The sequence below is a fragment of the Syngnathus leptorhynchus genome, chromosome 2, assembly GCF_054491065.1.
Source record: "Syngnathus leptorhynchus isolate UIUO chromosome 2, UIUO_Slep, whole genome shotgun sequence".
Classification (NCBI taxonomy): Eukaryota; Metazoa; Chordata; class Actinopteri; order Syngnathiformes; family Syngnathidae; genus Syngnathus; species Syngnathus leptorhynchus.
In genome coordinates, this window is record NC_141196.1 from 3,559,972 (window position 1) to 3,574,965 (window position 14,994).

The 14,994-nt window shown below is 46.4% G+C and overlaps 1 protein-coding gene across 6 annotated transcripts in view; it reads right to left on the minus strand.

Moving 5' to 3' along the window:
- adamtsl3 (ADAMTS-like 3) overlaps nt 1-14,994 on the minus strand; it is a 94,925-nt gene that overhangs the window by 4,751 nt on the left and 75,180 nt on the right. For 2 of the 6 annotated variants that reach the window (XM_085902747.1, XM_085902791.1), the window contains 14 exons: nt 6,997-7,124; nt 5,606-5,651; nt 5,266-5,502; nt 4,918-5,044; nt 4,751-4,825; nt 3,956-4,113; nt 3,750-3,861; nt 3,505-3,643; nt 3,378-3,428; nt 3,103-3,307; nt 2,469-2,616; nt 2,309-2,393; nt 325-656; nt 119-251 (listed from right to left, as the gene is read on the minus strand). In XM_085902747.1, coding sequence (XP_085758873.1) covers nt 119-251; nt 325-656; nt 2,309-2,393; nt 2,469-2,616; nt 3,103-3,307; nt 3,378-3,428; nt 3,505-3,643; nt 3,750-3,861; nt 3,956-4,113; nt 4,751-4,825; nt 4,918-5,044; nt 5,266-5,502; nt 5,606-5,651; nt 6,997-7,124 — 1,976 coding nt within the window. Of the gene's footprint in view, nt 1-118; nt 252-324; nt 657-2,308; nt 2,394-2,468; nt 2,617-3,102; nt 3,308-3,377; nt 3,429-3,504; nt 3,644-3,749; nt 3,862-3,955; nt 4,114-4,750; nt 4,826-4,917; nt 5,045-5,265; nt 5,503-5,605; nt 5,652-6,996; nt 7,125-9,372; nt 11,622-11,643; nt 14,985-14,994 lie in introns of those variants that run through there. The other 4 variants (XM_085902774.1, XM_085902756.1, XM_085902781.1 and 1 more) reach the window with 4 other exon arrangements.

Genomic DNA, 14,994 nt, shown 5'->3' on the forward strand with positions numbered 1-14,994 from the left:
CTCGAGGCTTACAAAAACAAGTTTTCAGCCTCCGCCATTGAAAGCGTGACCTTGCGAAAAAGTCATTCATTACATCTGCTCCTGAAAATATTCCAAAGCATGGCCGCGAAGATTTTACCTGGGGGGGCAAGGCTGCGTTTGACAATCCAGGAGGAGCGGCGGGGGCCTGCGGGCGCTCACGCACAAACTCTGGTTTGCCGACGCCATCTTGGTTTGCTTGTTCAGGCAGATGACCACGGCTTCCTGCACACCTGAGATTCAAACGCAGTCGAGCGTGAACGGCGGTAAAAAATGAGGCGGGGGATCACCGGGCGAGTTTCTTACCGCCTCCGCAACTCTTGGAACACTCGGTGAAGCCGTCGTATTCCCATTCGTGAAGCTCCTCTCCCTCGAGGTTCTCCTCCTCTCCCTCGAGGTTCTCCTCCTCTCCCTCGAGGTTCTCCTCCTCCTCCTGATGCTCATCGTCGCCTTCTGACATGTGGCAGGGAATCCGGTGGCAGGCTTGACTCAGCGCAGGTTTGATGCCTTTGCATTCTTCGTCGGGGAGGTCGGCGACGGTCTGAGAGAAGGAGAGCAAGACTCGGCACTTGACTGTACGCCGCTGAGTCCCGGTGCCGCACGTTCTGCTGCAAGGCTGCCAAGGACCGGGGATGAAGCTGCGAATGGGACACGAGCGTCAGACAAGTTAGTGGCCGCATTTATAAATCGTTTTGATTTCCTTTTGATTTTTGTTTTTGATATATGCACTGAATTTGTTTTCAGAGGAGGTTTTATTCATTTTGATCAGTTTTTCATTTTGTTTTGTTTTAAAAATAGTTTTGTTAAGTTATGGAGCATTTGAGCAGACGCATATTAAAACAAATACATTGAAAATGAACAGAAAGCTCATGTATAATATTAATGAAAAAGTAATTTTTTAAGGACATTATACTTACTTTTAGGATGTTTCGTAACAATCAGTTTCAGCTAGTTTTGTTTACAAAACATTTTTGTTTTCTTTCATTAACAAAGATGTTTTTCATTTTTAATCTTTTTTTGTTGATAATAACCTTGCTTGACCTTTTTGTCAAAAATACAACAGTACCTTTATGTTTTATTTTTGTGTTTTGTTTTTTTTTCCCCCCAGGCACACGTTTCAGATCAATCCAACTTCCTGAAGAATGCTAATTAAAAAAAAACCCAAATAAAAATGTCAGCTCGAATGAACAGATCACAGAAAGGATTTTCGGTTACAATCCAAAACGCTTTCAAGGTCGTGCGTGATGACTAAAAGCCGTTTGCTTCTGCTCATTAACACAAGATGGATGAACACGTCTGAATCATCTCCTCGCGCAGTCATGCTAGCTCCTTCGCGATGCGTTTAGCCTTAACAAAGAAAAAGACATCCAGCTAAAAGATGTTTGTGAGTTAGCGTGCTGTCTTCCGTGAGACAGATGTTTGCAATCAGCGCCAAAGGCCCTTCCTAATCTCATCAATTACATTTCCGACAGTGGAAATATTTCATTGAGTGTTTTCTTTTTTTTTTTTTTGTCTTTTTGGGTAAATTCAATCCAGGGCTAGCTAGTCTTTGTAATTTTGTCCCATATGGTTAGCAGATACGCTATTAGTGTTGGCGTGTGACCGAGGCTATATTACACGCATATATTTGCGGCGGGAAAAAAAAGGCGCTTCTCGGTCCTCCGTCGCAGCTTTCTCACTTCAGAGATGAGTCAAAGTCGCAGATGTTTTAAAACTGGCGAACACGCTTGCTAATGCGAGTCACGCATCGCGCCGGGCCTCGCTCCAAAAGTCTTTGGAGGATAGCCGGCCTTTATTAGTCGATCGATACGCACGACAAAAACATCTGTAACATCTGCCGGTGTGCTGGAGCAACACGGGCCGCTGGACGTTTTTTTTTTTTTTTCTCCCTCTCCTGTTGCTTTCAACTCGGCTTTTGTTACCTTACGTGACCCCGTACATCACATTTACGAGCGGGATCTGACATCGCAGGTGCTCGGCGGAGGAAAGGAAGCGTGAAACATCGACCTTGGGACAAAACGAACAATGAACAAATCTCGCTTGGGCTCGACCCAATCTAGTTAAAGTGTGAATTGAGTTTATCCACGCTGTTCTTTCACGCTGCTCGATTTATAAGACACATGACATATTCCGAGCCCGACGCCAAACAGCGCATGCCGTGTTTTGACAGGTGCGGACGACAGGTGCACGCTGGAAACTGCCGGCGGCTTTCGCGACCGCAATCCCGTCGAGGGTCCGGGGAAAGCTGTCAGCGCCGAGTCTTATTTGGACCGTGGGCTCAGTAACTCACTTTGGCTCCTCGGTCACAAGCGTCTCTTCGTGCAGCTCGATGGCCTGCTTATGCCACAGCGGTTTGGCCTCCACCGGGAGCGTATCTGAAGGAAGGAAAGGGGGGGGGGGGGTCAGGCTGGGTTGCTAAACGATTTTCCCTGCATGATTTCCAAACGCACCGATGGCTTTGTAGCAAGGCACAGTGATCAGGCACTCCTCCTTGATGTGGGGCTTGGTGGTGGGGTCACAACCCCCTGCGTGGAGTCCTCGATGATCCATGCAGAGCACCACCCGGTAGCGCAGACCCTGACCGCATGTTACCGTGCACTGAAGAAGCGAGGGGGGGGGGGCAGTTAATACCATTCACCTCACATATATTAAGAGATAAATCTGTGTTAGTTGGCTAGCTCTCGTCCTGTTCTGACTGACTAAATGTCTTGGCCTTTGACTCGAGGGGGGGGGGGGGGGGGAGACGGCCGGTCCAAAAATCCCCCACTGGTGTCTGAACAGGAGTGAACTTTGTGTGTTCTCTGCCAAACCAAGCATTAAAAAAAAAAAAAAAAAAAAAACGGCAAGTTCCGGGAAGAATGTGCAAGGTAAACTGCATCCAAGTTTTTTTTTCTTTGCCTCTTTGTTTGTATGGCGACCATTGAAGATTTAAGTGGAATTAATGGAGTCGGTGAGATTTCAATCTGCTGGTGGTCAGTATTTACACAAAAAGGTGAGGGGTCATCACTATTTAGGAGGAATTTTAAATGCATTACAACCTTCACAGGTGAATTTCCATTCAATATAAAATGCAATTGAACTTACAGGTGACCAGTCCTGGGCCATCCAGGTGGGGCACTCAAAGGTGTTGCAGGGTTGCAAGACGGCCATCTTGGGAGCGTAAAGGCACTTCCACTCGTCAGTGGCGCTGACGATCCCCTGCATGTCTTCCTCCACGCAGGAAACCAAGCGACTTTGGGTGCCCCCGTCGCAGGAAGTGGAGCAGGCCGTCCAAGGGCTGCTCTCCCATCTTACGAGACAAGGTCTAAAGGTTGAAACAGGTCCTGGACCTTGTGGATTTCTTAAAGGAGTTTACGCACCGAGGCAGAGGGTGGTAGAGGTCATACGGCATGATCTGCTTGTAGCCGTCGCTAAAAAGACAAAAGATGTCTATTCAAGTTTTGATCCTGTGCCTTCAACAAAAAAAAAAGCAAATAAGAACGCAACCTAGCCAAGCAGGGCTCCAAGTTGCACTCCTGCAGTTTGGGTTTGGGTTTGCTGTTCTCCGGGTAATAATGGCAGTATTGGTCCGCCACCACTCGCCCGCTACGCAGGTCGAAGCACTCTGCGGACGTCAGCTGGTACCCTGAGTCGAGGAAAGTAGAACTCGTTCACTACCGATGACGGCTATAGACGTCAAAGATTGATGTGTTTATTGGGATGTCAGTCAATCTTATGAGATCACAGCTTACCGCCGCCACAAGTGACAGAGCAAGGGAAGAAGTCGGTTTCCCTCCAGCGGTGGACGATGGGCTGGTAGAATATGTACTGGGTGACGCTGTCTGGTCCACTTGCAAACTGGACCTGACGGAAGAATATGGTTCTAATTCCATACGTGTAGGCTGGATAAGGTTTTGACGCCACATGGAAAGTAGTCGAAACTACTCTTAGCGCTTACTTGGATGGTAAAATCGGCCCCGAGCGGCCCGGGAATTCGGAGGACTTCCTTATCGGAGAGTTTCTGGTAGTCCAAGGTGGTGTTTTCCAGTTGGTACTGGCCTGATTTATTGAAAATAAGTTGATCTTTCACCCCTTGGAGAGTTTTACTCTCCACATCTACAAAAAAAAAAAAGGAGAAATAAGTCTTTGACTCGCACTACAATTGTCACAGTCTTGCATTCGGCGGACATTTTGCATCCTTGGCGAGCGGCCTTCTTTTCACGAGCCAACCGTAACCACATTTTAAACAAACAGGCACAAAATGTGCTTGAAGTCGCTCCTTTGGATGTGCTGCGGCTAAGCTCTTACAGTTTTTGACCTCACTTCAACCCTGACCCAAGACGGCAACGTGGATTTCCAACAAGGACATTAAGGGCAACAAAAACATCGGCGAGCACGGGATGGAGCGCTAACCGACAACAGTCAACACATGGTTCCGATTTGCATGCCAAAAGGAGAATGAAAAAGCTCGCCATTGAGAAAAAGAGAGCTTGGGAAAGAAAGCTCACGTGAAAGGAAAACATACAGAAGGTTAAACGCACGATTAGCGACTGATTCAATTTGTCTGCTGTTGACAGTTGATGGAAGCATCTGCTGCTGGCTCCAAAAGTTTTATTTTTTTTTTTGGCACCGGATTAAAACAAGTCGTTAAGGATATAGTGTACAGTCAAGAAATGCATTTGAGGCGATCGGGTACAAGTTTGGTATCTAGCTGATTTGGATGGAAGAGCACCCTGGACCTACCAGGACTTACACAAGTGATCCGGTCCTTTTAGGATCAGACGCACATGTCGACTCTTGAAGGGGATGACGACGACCGTGTCCTCCGCTTCACAAGAAGATGGGGGGGGCACAAGATGTATGTTAATGAAGTCATTTAAGCGGCGTAACGACCAAATCCCATCTGAGCATTGGACGTACTTTTTCCAGAGGCATGCTGGGATTTGTAGTGCCCTCGCATCAGCCTGCACGAGGAGCCGTCGCCATTGCAGACGCCGCAGTTGTCCTCTTTGGCCGCGCTCCCCAACTCTAAATCGCAGCCGACAATCTGAAACACAGGGGTGACGGGGACGTTGTGATTTCCTAGGAACGTTGATCATTCGAGTGTATTTACATCGATTAATACCATTACTGATGAATAATAACATAATTAGCTCATTTTCCGCCAGCCCAGTCAAAATGGATCTTTGACGTCTATAGCCGTCAATGGCACTGAATGAGTTAAAAATGAAGACGAAGTACAAATTGTGTTCAGGTCTCCGTTCCCACCTGGCACACGCCACTGATGCACATGTCTAACGACTCGGTGTAGCAACGCGTCCCGTCTAGAACCTTGGGCGCCAACTCCACCAGTAGTCCGGATTCCTTGGCTTTGCACTTGAGTGCGCACGGTTTGTTCGGGTCGTTGTACACGGGAAGCCACTCGTGGTACTGGCCGTGGAAGCGCACGTCGGCGTGGGCCGAACACTGCTGAGCCCGGAAGTCTCCGGCGTCCACCGGACAATCCTGAGTGTGAGATAACGTCATGATGCTTTCCATCGAGTATAAAAAAAAAAAAAGATTTGCGTTACAATTACGAAACGCCGACATATGAAGATGCCGAACTTACCACATTACTGCATGTGCGATATTTGATATTCTGCCCTTCGCAGGTCCTAGAGGAGAAAGAAGGAGGGGGGGGGGCAAAAAGGAGCACTTGTGTGAACTGGCTTTGGCCGCTGTTGAATGATGAGGCGAACCACAATACACGCCAGTCATCTGCACCCAAAAGGCGGCGGTTAACTCCACATTTGCTCAAGACTTTTTCGCATGTGGCCAGCCGCAAGCGCGCGAGGTTCTGCGGCGAGCTGGCAAAGACATAATAGCGTCGGCCCGTACCACGTTGAGCATGCGTCCGGCGCAACACTGCGCCACTATAGTCAAAGTAAAATTTATCACACTTTCAAATCTGCTGACCTTTTATTAAAACGAAGACGTTTTCATAGAGACAAAAATAACCATTTCTCATCGATTCCGTGCCAAGATAAATCTCAAATGAATCCAAAAACACGGTGGCAGACAACCACGAGGGAACCAGGCCGTCGTCTTCCAGTTTTTGATGCTATACAGGACTGCCTCAAAAGTACCCAGCGTGGAATCTGAATTCCGGGGGTCAGGGTTTGGTTTTATTACTAGTTGCTAATTGCTAGCGCTTATTTATTTCAAGCAGTCATCACTTTATCGACACACTGCGTTTCGTTAAGCCCCAACCCAATTCCACCTAGTGGTAGCGTTTGGTATGAAAGAGTCCCAAAACGATGTGGCGAAGCTAACTAAGCTAGCCTGCCTTTTTTTTGTTCCACTTGCTAATCGAGCGAGGCGATCCAGCTGGCTACGTTTGGTGGTTTTGGGTGGGAAGCGTAAAGTAGCAAAATGCAATGAAGTCACGCCGTGGCTACTGCCCAGTCTGTAAACGTGACGTTGCTAGAAAACCTCCTTTTGTCCTCACTTGTTGTCCTTGGTTCCTCAAGTCCTTTGCTAAAGACCCCAAGCTTAGATTTAACTTTGGAATAGTCATCCATTTTCATTCCTCTTGTCAGGAATGAACTCGGGCCCGCCTCTTTGGATGTCTGGATAGTTTTAGTAGCTGGTTGAGCAGCATTTCGGGAACTCTGCTCGCAGACTATGCTAGGTTGACTCACACTATTAGGCCAATTGTCTGGGTTTATTTGGCGGAACGACTGGGAGCAGCAGAGAGAGGCCGACCAGATTGAATTTTAAAGCCAAATGATGGCAGTTTAATAGAAAGCAGCCGCACTGCAGGCGGGAGGCTTTCTCTTTCAAAAAGTCCAAATGAGTCTGGAGAACGTTTGAACGCACGCTTACAAATTGGCCACGAGATGTTTCCATTTATCCAAAGGTCAACGAGGTTTTCCATTTTCTAAATACGGCTCGTGCGATCCGGGCCTCTCTCGGTTCGGGCTAGCGTTTGCCATTCGTGACGACTAAAAATAGACTTACTTGGAACTGAGGCATCGTCGGAGGGAATACGACGCTCCTCCTCCGCAGGTACGGGAACATTCGCTCCACGAGCCCCAGGCGTCCCACAGAGTGTCTCGGTCCTCTTCGGAACGGGCCGTCCGAGAGCTCTGCGCGTCGAGAAAGAGAGAAGACATTGTGAGATCAAACGTCGCGCTTCTGCTTGACTTCGATGGCGTGCTGCCGCCAGATTTGGCAACACAGCTCGGAATATTTCCGCAGCGTCCAAAGTCAATATTATGAGAAGATGAATTTTTGTGACTCCGAGGACAACGTGCGTTTCAAATGGCGAGTGACAGCCAGAAAAAAACATGATCCTCCCCATCCATCCATCATGCCCCCCCCCCCGACCACCTGGTGGTGAGGGCATGGGGGCGGGGCTTCATTTTCTCGTGATTTAATAGGACAGATTCATGAAGCTGTAAAACAATGCGTTTATTTTGAAAAGGTCGGCATAGTCATGTGATAGGCATCACCTCCGTCTGACTGCGTGCGTGTTATGTTGACGACGCCGTCGGCGGTGCGTGGAATGACGCCCGAGGGTGAGAAGCGAGGCAGGCTAAGCTGGCATTCATCAAAAAAATAGCTGCCGCTCCCGACAGGCCGGAGACCCTGTGTTGCCTCTTTTTCACACATAAAAAAAAAAAAAAAAAAATACTGGAAGAAACGCTGGGACAAATCATCCAACCACCCGTGGTAGTGGGAATGCGTCTGAAAAGATTTGAGCTGCAAACGCATTCAATCGAATAATCTGCTATTCATTGGGGGATTTAAACTCGTGAAGAAATGCAAAGGGAGGGAAACAAAAAAAAAAGGACCTTCGTATCATTTCACGCAATAGCCGAAACACAAAGACGGTATTTGGAATTTACCCCCCCACAGCTAGCTCAAAACTCCCCTCAAGTCTTGAGCTGAGTGATCAGCCAAAGCTATGGGTGTCAAACCCAAGGCCCGGGGGCCAGATATGACCCGCCATATCATTTTATGTGGCCTGCAAAGTTTTGCATCATTTTTGTGTCGTTACTAAAATTGAAAATTGTCTTCACTTTAAAAAAAAATCCAGAAATTGCTGGCAATTTGTCTTTTTAAAATATTTGAACAGTTTTTACAAGTCTCTCATTTCAATCTATTTATTCGTCATTTTGTTTTGTAGCCTACGCTGTATATAGAAAACGTTGACAATTATAATGGCCCTCCGAGGGAAACTAGAAGAAGCAAAAGAGGAAAATATGTCGACCATCAAAAAAAGTTTTGGGACGTACTTCGTCCTGGCTGCTCAGTCAACAACAACAACAATAATAGCTTCAAAATTCTAGTCCACCTGTGAGCTTCCACTGCATTCAAGATCATTTTTAGATTTTAGTTGCGACACAGGAGCAAAAAGAGAGCTCATGGAACCAGCGTTCATTTTATTCGAAATGTGCGTGTAGTGAATGTAAACGGCCGGCGGAGCCAAAGAGGATGGCAGCCGCCAACGCGGCCAACGCAGACCGCAGCCAACGCAACGGCGCTACTTTTAACTTTGTGTGCTAGCCAACTCCCCCCGATGTTTGGATCCACAATAAATAAACAGACTTTGTCGGGCAGCCTCTTAATTCTCCTCCTTTTGAAAGGCAATCAGAGAATTTTGCAGTCAGCTAGCGAGCCAAGAGAGCCGGAGGCCCGACGAGGCTGGTGGAGAGACGAGAGGGACGAGAAAGATGGAGGACGGAGAATTGGCTCCCGGCTCGCCTATTGTTCTCCGTGAAAGCTGGGATAATAGAAGCTCCTGCGAGGATTGGAAGCTAATAATCAAACGGCTCGCGTGTCCGCTCGGCGGCTATCTAATCCGTCGGAGCGCATTGGGGACACGGCTGGGGCTCGTTTGCATGGCGGATGGGAAAAGCAGAAAGGCGGCCCGTGTACTCAATCAAGCGGAACGGCGGAAATGAGCGAAAGCTCCGATGCTCGCTGATGGACAGAGTCAATGCGAGTCACCTGTCAGCACCGTGAGGACATTTTCCTGGACGGGTGGAAGGGAAACCCGACTCGTACACACACACACACACACACACACACACTGGATTGGCCTTGTCAGGTTGGCAAGACATTCGATATGCGCACATCTGCTCAATCCCTTGTCTTGTGCATCGTTGCATCCTAACTAAAAAAAAAAAACGGGATGGGAGAGGGGGGGGGGGGGGGGGAGTGACCTCAAGGGAAAGAAAGGGACACTTTTCAGTCGCTTCGGTAAAGCCGAAAGGACATCCAGGCGTGACCAGGCGCCGCTCTGGAGTGCCAAGCCGGATAGTAAACAACATTTAAGGATGCAAATGCAGATGTGGTGAAGACGAGAAGAAAAGAGAGATGTTACAGTACCATGATGAGAATCGCCGTGAGAAGCAGTTTGCAAGATGTTGAAGGTTCCATGAAGCCTGACCAAGCTGTCGGTGTTCCTCTTTGGGTTAATCTAAAGGTCTGGTCTGCCTGTAGTCTTCGTTCTGCGTCGAGGGTCCTTAGTAGTAACTTGGAGTCGGAGAAGGGAGGGAGGGAGGGAGGGAGGGAGGGAGGAGTGTATATTTGTATGTGCAATGTGAGGAGTGGGGGGAGGCCTCAAGTCTGGCACAGGAGCCAATCAATAAATGGGCTTCACTCAAGCGTGCAAGGAGTTGGAGGGCAGTTGCAAGTTCACACGTTTGCGTCGATTAGGATGTCCAACGGACTGACTTCATTCTTCTCAATGCTCACACGTCAGGTCTCTTCTTCGCTCGCTCGTCCCGTTTTGCTTCTGGACAGGCCCACCGAGTTTTTATTGAGAATGTCGCCCCCCAAAAAATACAAAAAAAAAAGGTTGCGACTGCGAACGAGCGCCATGTAAATCATCTCTGCTCGCAAAAAAGAGGTCGGGAGTGACGTCGCCTTTCATAACATCTGGCATTTTAGGCCCAGAGCATGTGGAGTGGAGGTGGGGAGCCGACCAGGTGGACGGACAATTCTGGGGGGGAAAAACAAACAGCTGGATGGACGGCTTTTGGCATCAATTGAGAGACTTTCCACTTTCTGCAATGGCACGAAAAAAAATAAAATAATAATAATCTAGTGCCAGCCGGTGATCAAACCAAATCTCGCACCACAAATGGACATCCACTTGACCCCATTGCCTTTCCACAATCCTGATGTTTGCTTTCAGAAGAAATCCTTCTCATATTTGCAAGTGCAAAAGTACAGAAAATAAACCGCCGCATTTGGCTTGACAACGAGAGCTGCCGGAGAAGGAAATGAACGAGTTTGATTGACAAGCCACTGGAAGCCCGACGTGGACCACAACATTGCTGGAGGTGTTTCGGACTTCAAGCAACAAAACCGTGGAGGTTAATCATGTTGAATATCGCCTTCTCACGCAAGACTTCCCAAGCATTTGAATTTGACTACTGTTGTTACCACGGCAACCCCAGATCACCTGCTTCACTGGTTGGCGTGGGCCCTCGTAATATTTCTCAACTAAAAAAGGGCACATTTATGTAGTTCTCTACGCTCTAGGCATGATTTACATCAAAGTTATTGTTAAAACAGCTTTCTGGGCGACTGCCTTCAAATGTTTTACCAGGATAGATTTTTTTTTTTTTTTTAACGACCTGCAGCTGAATTGCGACCACATTTCCCAATGCTTGTCCAAAGCCGAAGATCGGAATAGAGATGTAATTCCCCAGCGCCGCTGCAAGGTAAGACAGATGGAAGGTGAACGACTAAACTGCAGTTTTATCGAGTTCTTTGAAGTACACCTAATAAAATTGTGTCTTTTTTTTTTTTGGTTACTTGTTTGAACTCACCGCAATTTTTAGCTACTAGTCTTATTTTTGAGGATTAGCGTAAAGTCGAAGTGAGCCATAATCCCAATTTGCTCACTGCATTTTATTTCTCACCGAAGAAATCGTTAGCATCAAAAGAGACGTCGAGCCACGGTTTCAATTTTCCTCCTAAAAAACGAAGTCGCATCGCTTACATGTGTTTTTCATTGCTGGCGATGTATTAGGTGTTGTCGTTGGCTCGGGAACAAGCGGAGAAAGCGATAGTAATGTGATGAAGGTGCTCAAAGTGAGGTTTGAACCCATTTGGAGCGTCCTCTGCTATCGATTTGCGCCTCGGTTAGATAATGATGCAATAACAAGGAGCGCGAGGCGAGCACTTGAGTTCCTCGTCGTGACCCGCGCATGACCTATAAACGGCAACGATTAAAGGAGGGGAAGGGAGAAAAAAAAATCTCAAGTGTCCCCCATAAATTTCTCTTTTGATATCCACGCAATTAAAGTTTCAACAAGGCATGTATCAAACAATTCCTCCACCTGTCATGAAGGCCCTTGTTTGAATTCCAGCAAAGTTCAAATATGAATGAAGCACGTTAAAATAGAGAAGAAGAAAAAATACATTAACCTCAGTTGCTCCTGAACTCGGTTTGAATACAAATCAACAAATCTGAGTTTGATAAATGAGATTGCGGTTTTGACCACGATCTCCACAAATGTCAGAGAAGCTTGAAATCGAACAAACTTGTCAATACAAATTTATCGAACAGTAAAATATCCTCCCGCAATACAAAGACAAATTTCTTTGACAGTTTACAGAGCACAATCAAGCTCCTTCTGGCTTCACCTTTTTTTGTGCGGTTCACACTGGTCCGTTGAACGGAGCAAGACAAAAAGTGGCGGGATGACTCACCAGCATCCCATTCGATTCAACCTCTCAAACAGCTTTTCGGCAAACTCCCAGCTGTCTAAATACGCTACCGTGATGAGAGCTTCATCGCTGCTCTGCCAGTAAACACCGAGAGGAGGCGATAAAAGCAAACAAGGACGTCATTTGAAACAGAAACTTTCTCGTCGGTGCGGTTGCATTCAGCTCAGCGGTGACATCTAGCGGCTACGATTAAACCAGCAGTCGTTTTAATTGTGTGTGAAGCACCTCGACGTCGCCCCCTTGTGAGAAGGAGCCGCCCTTCACTTCCTTGTCATTATCCCCAAGTGAGGTCGCTGAGAATTTGTTGAGGAATGCTGTCGGTTTGCTTGTGGTCCAACCTGGAAAATCCCAGGCGCCGCAAATAATTGCCCAACAATTTGTAGTCCAAACAAACCCTTCCTTATCGCAATTACTGCAAGGAATGCGAGCAGGGAGGGGAGGGGGGGGGTGGTGATAACTCGCCTGATTTCGGCACAATCATGCCGATCAATTGATCGATGGCCGCGAATCCGATCAGATATCTTTGCGTTTGACATCATAAATCACAACAGAATGTTTTCATGAGGGAGACCCTCGTTGCGTGCAATCGGCCATAAATTTGGAGGCTTCACCGGGTCGCCTCATTTTGTGATTTTGGGGATGGAAGGAATAGCTGAGGAGGTGGGGAAAACACATGTTGCAACAGGAAGCATATTCCCTCAAGAAGAAATTGTTTTCCAACCCTTGACTTGTTCTGTAAACACCTCGCAAGTTCATCCATCTTTCGAGGAGACCTGCTTAGTTTAATCAGGTGAACCCAAGCAAATTTTTGAATTTGGAATTTTTAAAATGTTCTTCTCATTTGAAAACTTCTTTCCATCTGGTTCTCAGGCTTCTGCATTTTCTCTTCTAACATCCCATCCTTGGGTTCTTCTCATCAGTCTTGCTTCTTGTATTCCATTTCCCTTGAACTTGGGTTACCTCCACCGATGCATTTGTTTCTGACTCTGCCCTTTCGAGTCACTGCGAACATCCATCGGCATCAATTTCATAACATCGAGCTACTTTTCTTTTCTTTTGTTTTCCCGAGTGGTGCCGCTTCTGTAATACATCACGGCTGGTCCAAGCACTTTACATTTGACTCTACAGGGACTCTTGTTACATATCCCATCCAAGCCCCGCCTCTTTTCTTTTTTTTTTTTTTTTGTATGTCTCCAGGACTGACTACTTTCCATCAACACAAAGAGACTTAAAATATTCATCAAAGGCTTATCTCAATGTTCTTGAAATGTTTGGTCCAAGTGTGCCTTGTCTTCCAAGCGCTGTTCACTTTTCAACTTGGCAAGCGTTGTCAAGGTTATCGCTCCCATTTTGTGAGCATTTTCTCAGCATATTCAAAACTGTGTGTGTTTGTGTGTGTGTGTGTGTAGCTGCAGGTGTGCGTTTGCAGCGGTTGGACGGACCCAACAGGAACGCCAGCACGCTCTCGCCGCCAAGACCAGAACCTTCCGTCGATATGTTAGCCGCACGCAACCATGTGCAAGTTCACACCAAGCGGAAACAATTGCGTCACGAGTGCAATGTCATGTTGCTGGTCACATGACTACACGCAACCAGGCAGAGTTCATTTTAGAATCCTCACCTACTAACCCCAACCCTCCTCGATATCTCTCCGGATTTGCAAACGACTTAATTCTCGCCAGCCGAGCCATTAGAACACACACGAAAGCGATGGACACGTTGCCCAGCGGTTAACCTAAACGCCGCAGGTAATTACGGGCAGGTTAAAACCGTTACTTACACGGGAGATTATGGCACGCCGTCTGAGCCAAGTGCTGTTTTTGTGCTTCTTCAATTTAATAAAAGAGAATAAGTAATAAAGAAAAATTGAACAAATACTAAATAAATAAATAAATAGTCTTCACTTTAATAATAAACAAAATTAAACAATAAACAAAATTTAACAATCAACAAAATAAATAAATGAATAAATAAATAGATGAATAAATAAATAAATAAATGGATGAATAAATAAATGAATAAATAAATAACAATTTCTTAAAGTGCTACATAGATAAATAAATAAAACGTATTTTGAAAGTGCTACAAAGAAATGCCTTGGTACTGGTTTTTTTGTTTTGTTTGTTTTTAAACAGAACTTATGTTTAAAAGCAGGCAAGGTGATTGGGGAATTCCCTTTCAGGACAACATGTTTGTCATCCCAACGCAACAAACCGGGAGGTGCTTAACAGAAACAATCAGCTCCTTTTGGAGTCCGTCGGAGTGTGCTGTGCCAAGGTAGCGCCAAGGACATCCAAGAATCCTTGGATCGGACTTTTTCTTTCCACAGTTGAACAAGCATATCTGTTTATGGAATATAAACATTGGTGCAATCTGATATGTAAACAATGTCATGCAAATGACTTGAACCGGGAAATGTCTGCGTGGCTTGATATAGTGAAGAGGTGCAGAAATTGTTTTGCGGGGGAGGACAGGTGAGAAAGCCGAATCTGCCTTTGGTTTTGAATTTTTTCACCACAGTCAAAATGACAAGCTAGTGAACTCCACCGAAAAGGATATCAAATGTATCCAAATATGCAGGCAACAGTAGCTGGCAGCACACAAGCCCACTTTGTCATGCGGCGAGGCCTCGTACCTCAACAGCATAACTTTGGTACCCAGAGTGCAACGGCGCAAGACCACATCATGGTCGCCAGGAATTTACTGAGAGCGAATGTTGACGGAACAAACAGACGGGCGGGATGACAGAAAGCTCCCGTGAGCCAACGCCACGTGGCTTGCTCGACACCGCACTCGCTACTCGGGAGCTTCTGTCCAAACAGCATCTTGTAAATATACACGGCTAAGTCAAAGCAAACATGTCAGGGAAGGCAAATATGGGCTCGTTCCCCAAAGAAGTATTTTGTGCTTGGAATGGCATCGTTTTGCACTTTGCAAATAATCACTCTTCCTTGTTGCAAACGTTCAAATTTGATTTATTCATGCCAAAATTCATTTGGCTGTAAGCGGGATGGAAATTGGATAGATGTGTGAGCGAATGAAGTGTTTATTATAAATATAGACAATAAACAGTCGGGGGTACATAGAAGCACATCCATGACGAAGCTTCCATGCTGTTCCGTCAGCATAGCCTTGAGTGTCCAACAAATAAGACTCGAAACAAGCCCACATAAAATGAGAGGTCACCTCAAAAGAAGAAAAAGTAAAGAAAAAGAAAATAAAAAGAAAGGAAAAGAAAAAGACAAGAAAAAGAAAAACTGAAAAAGA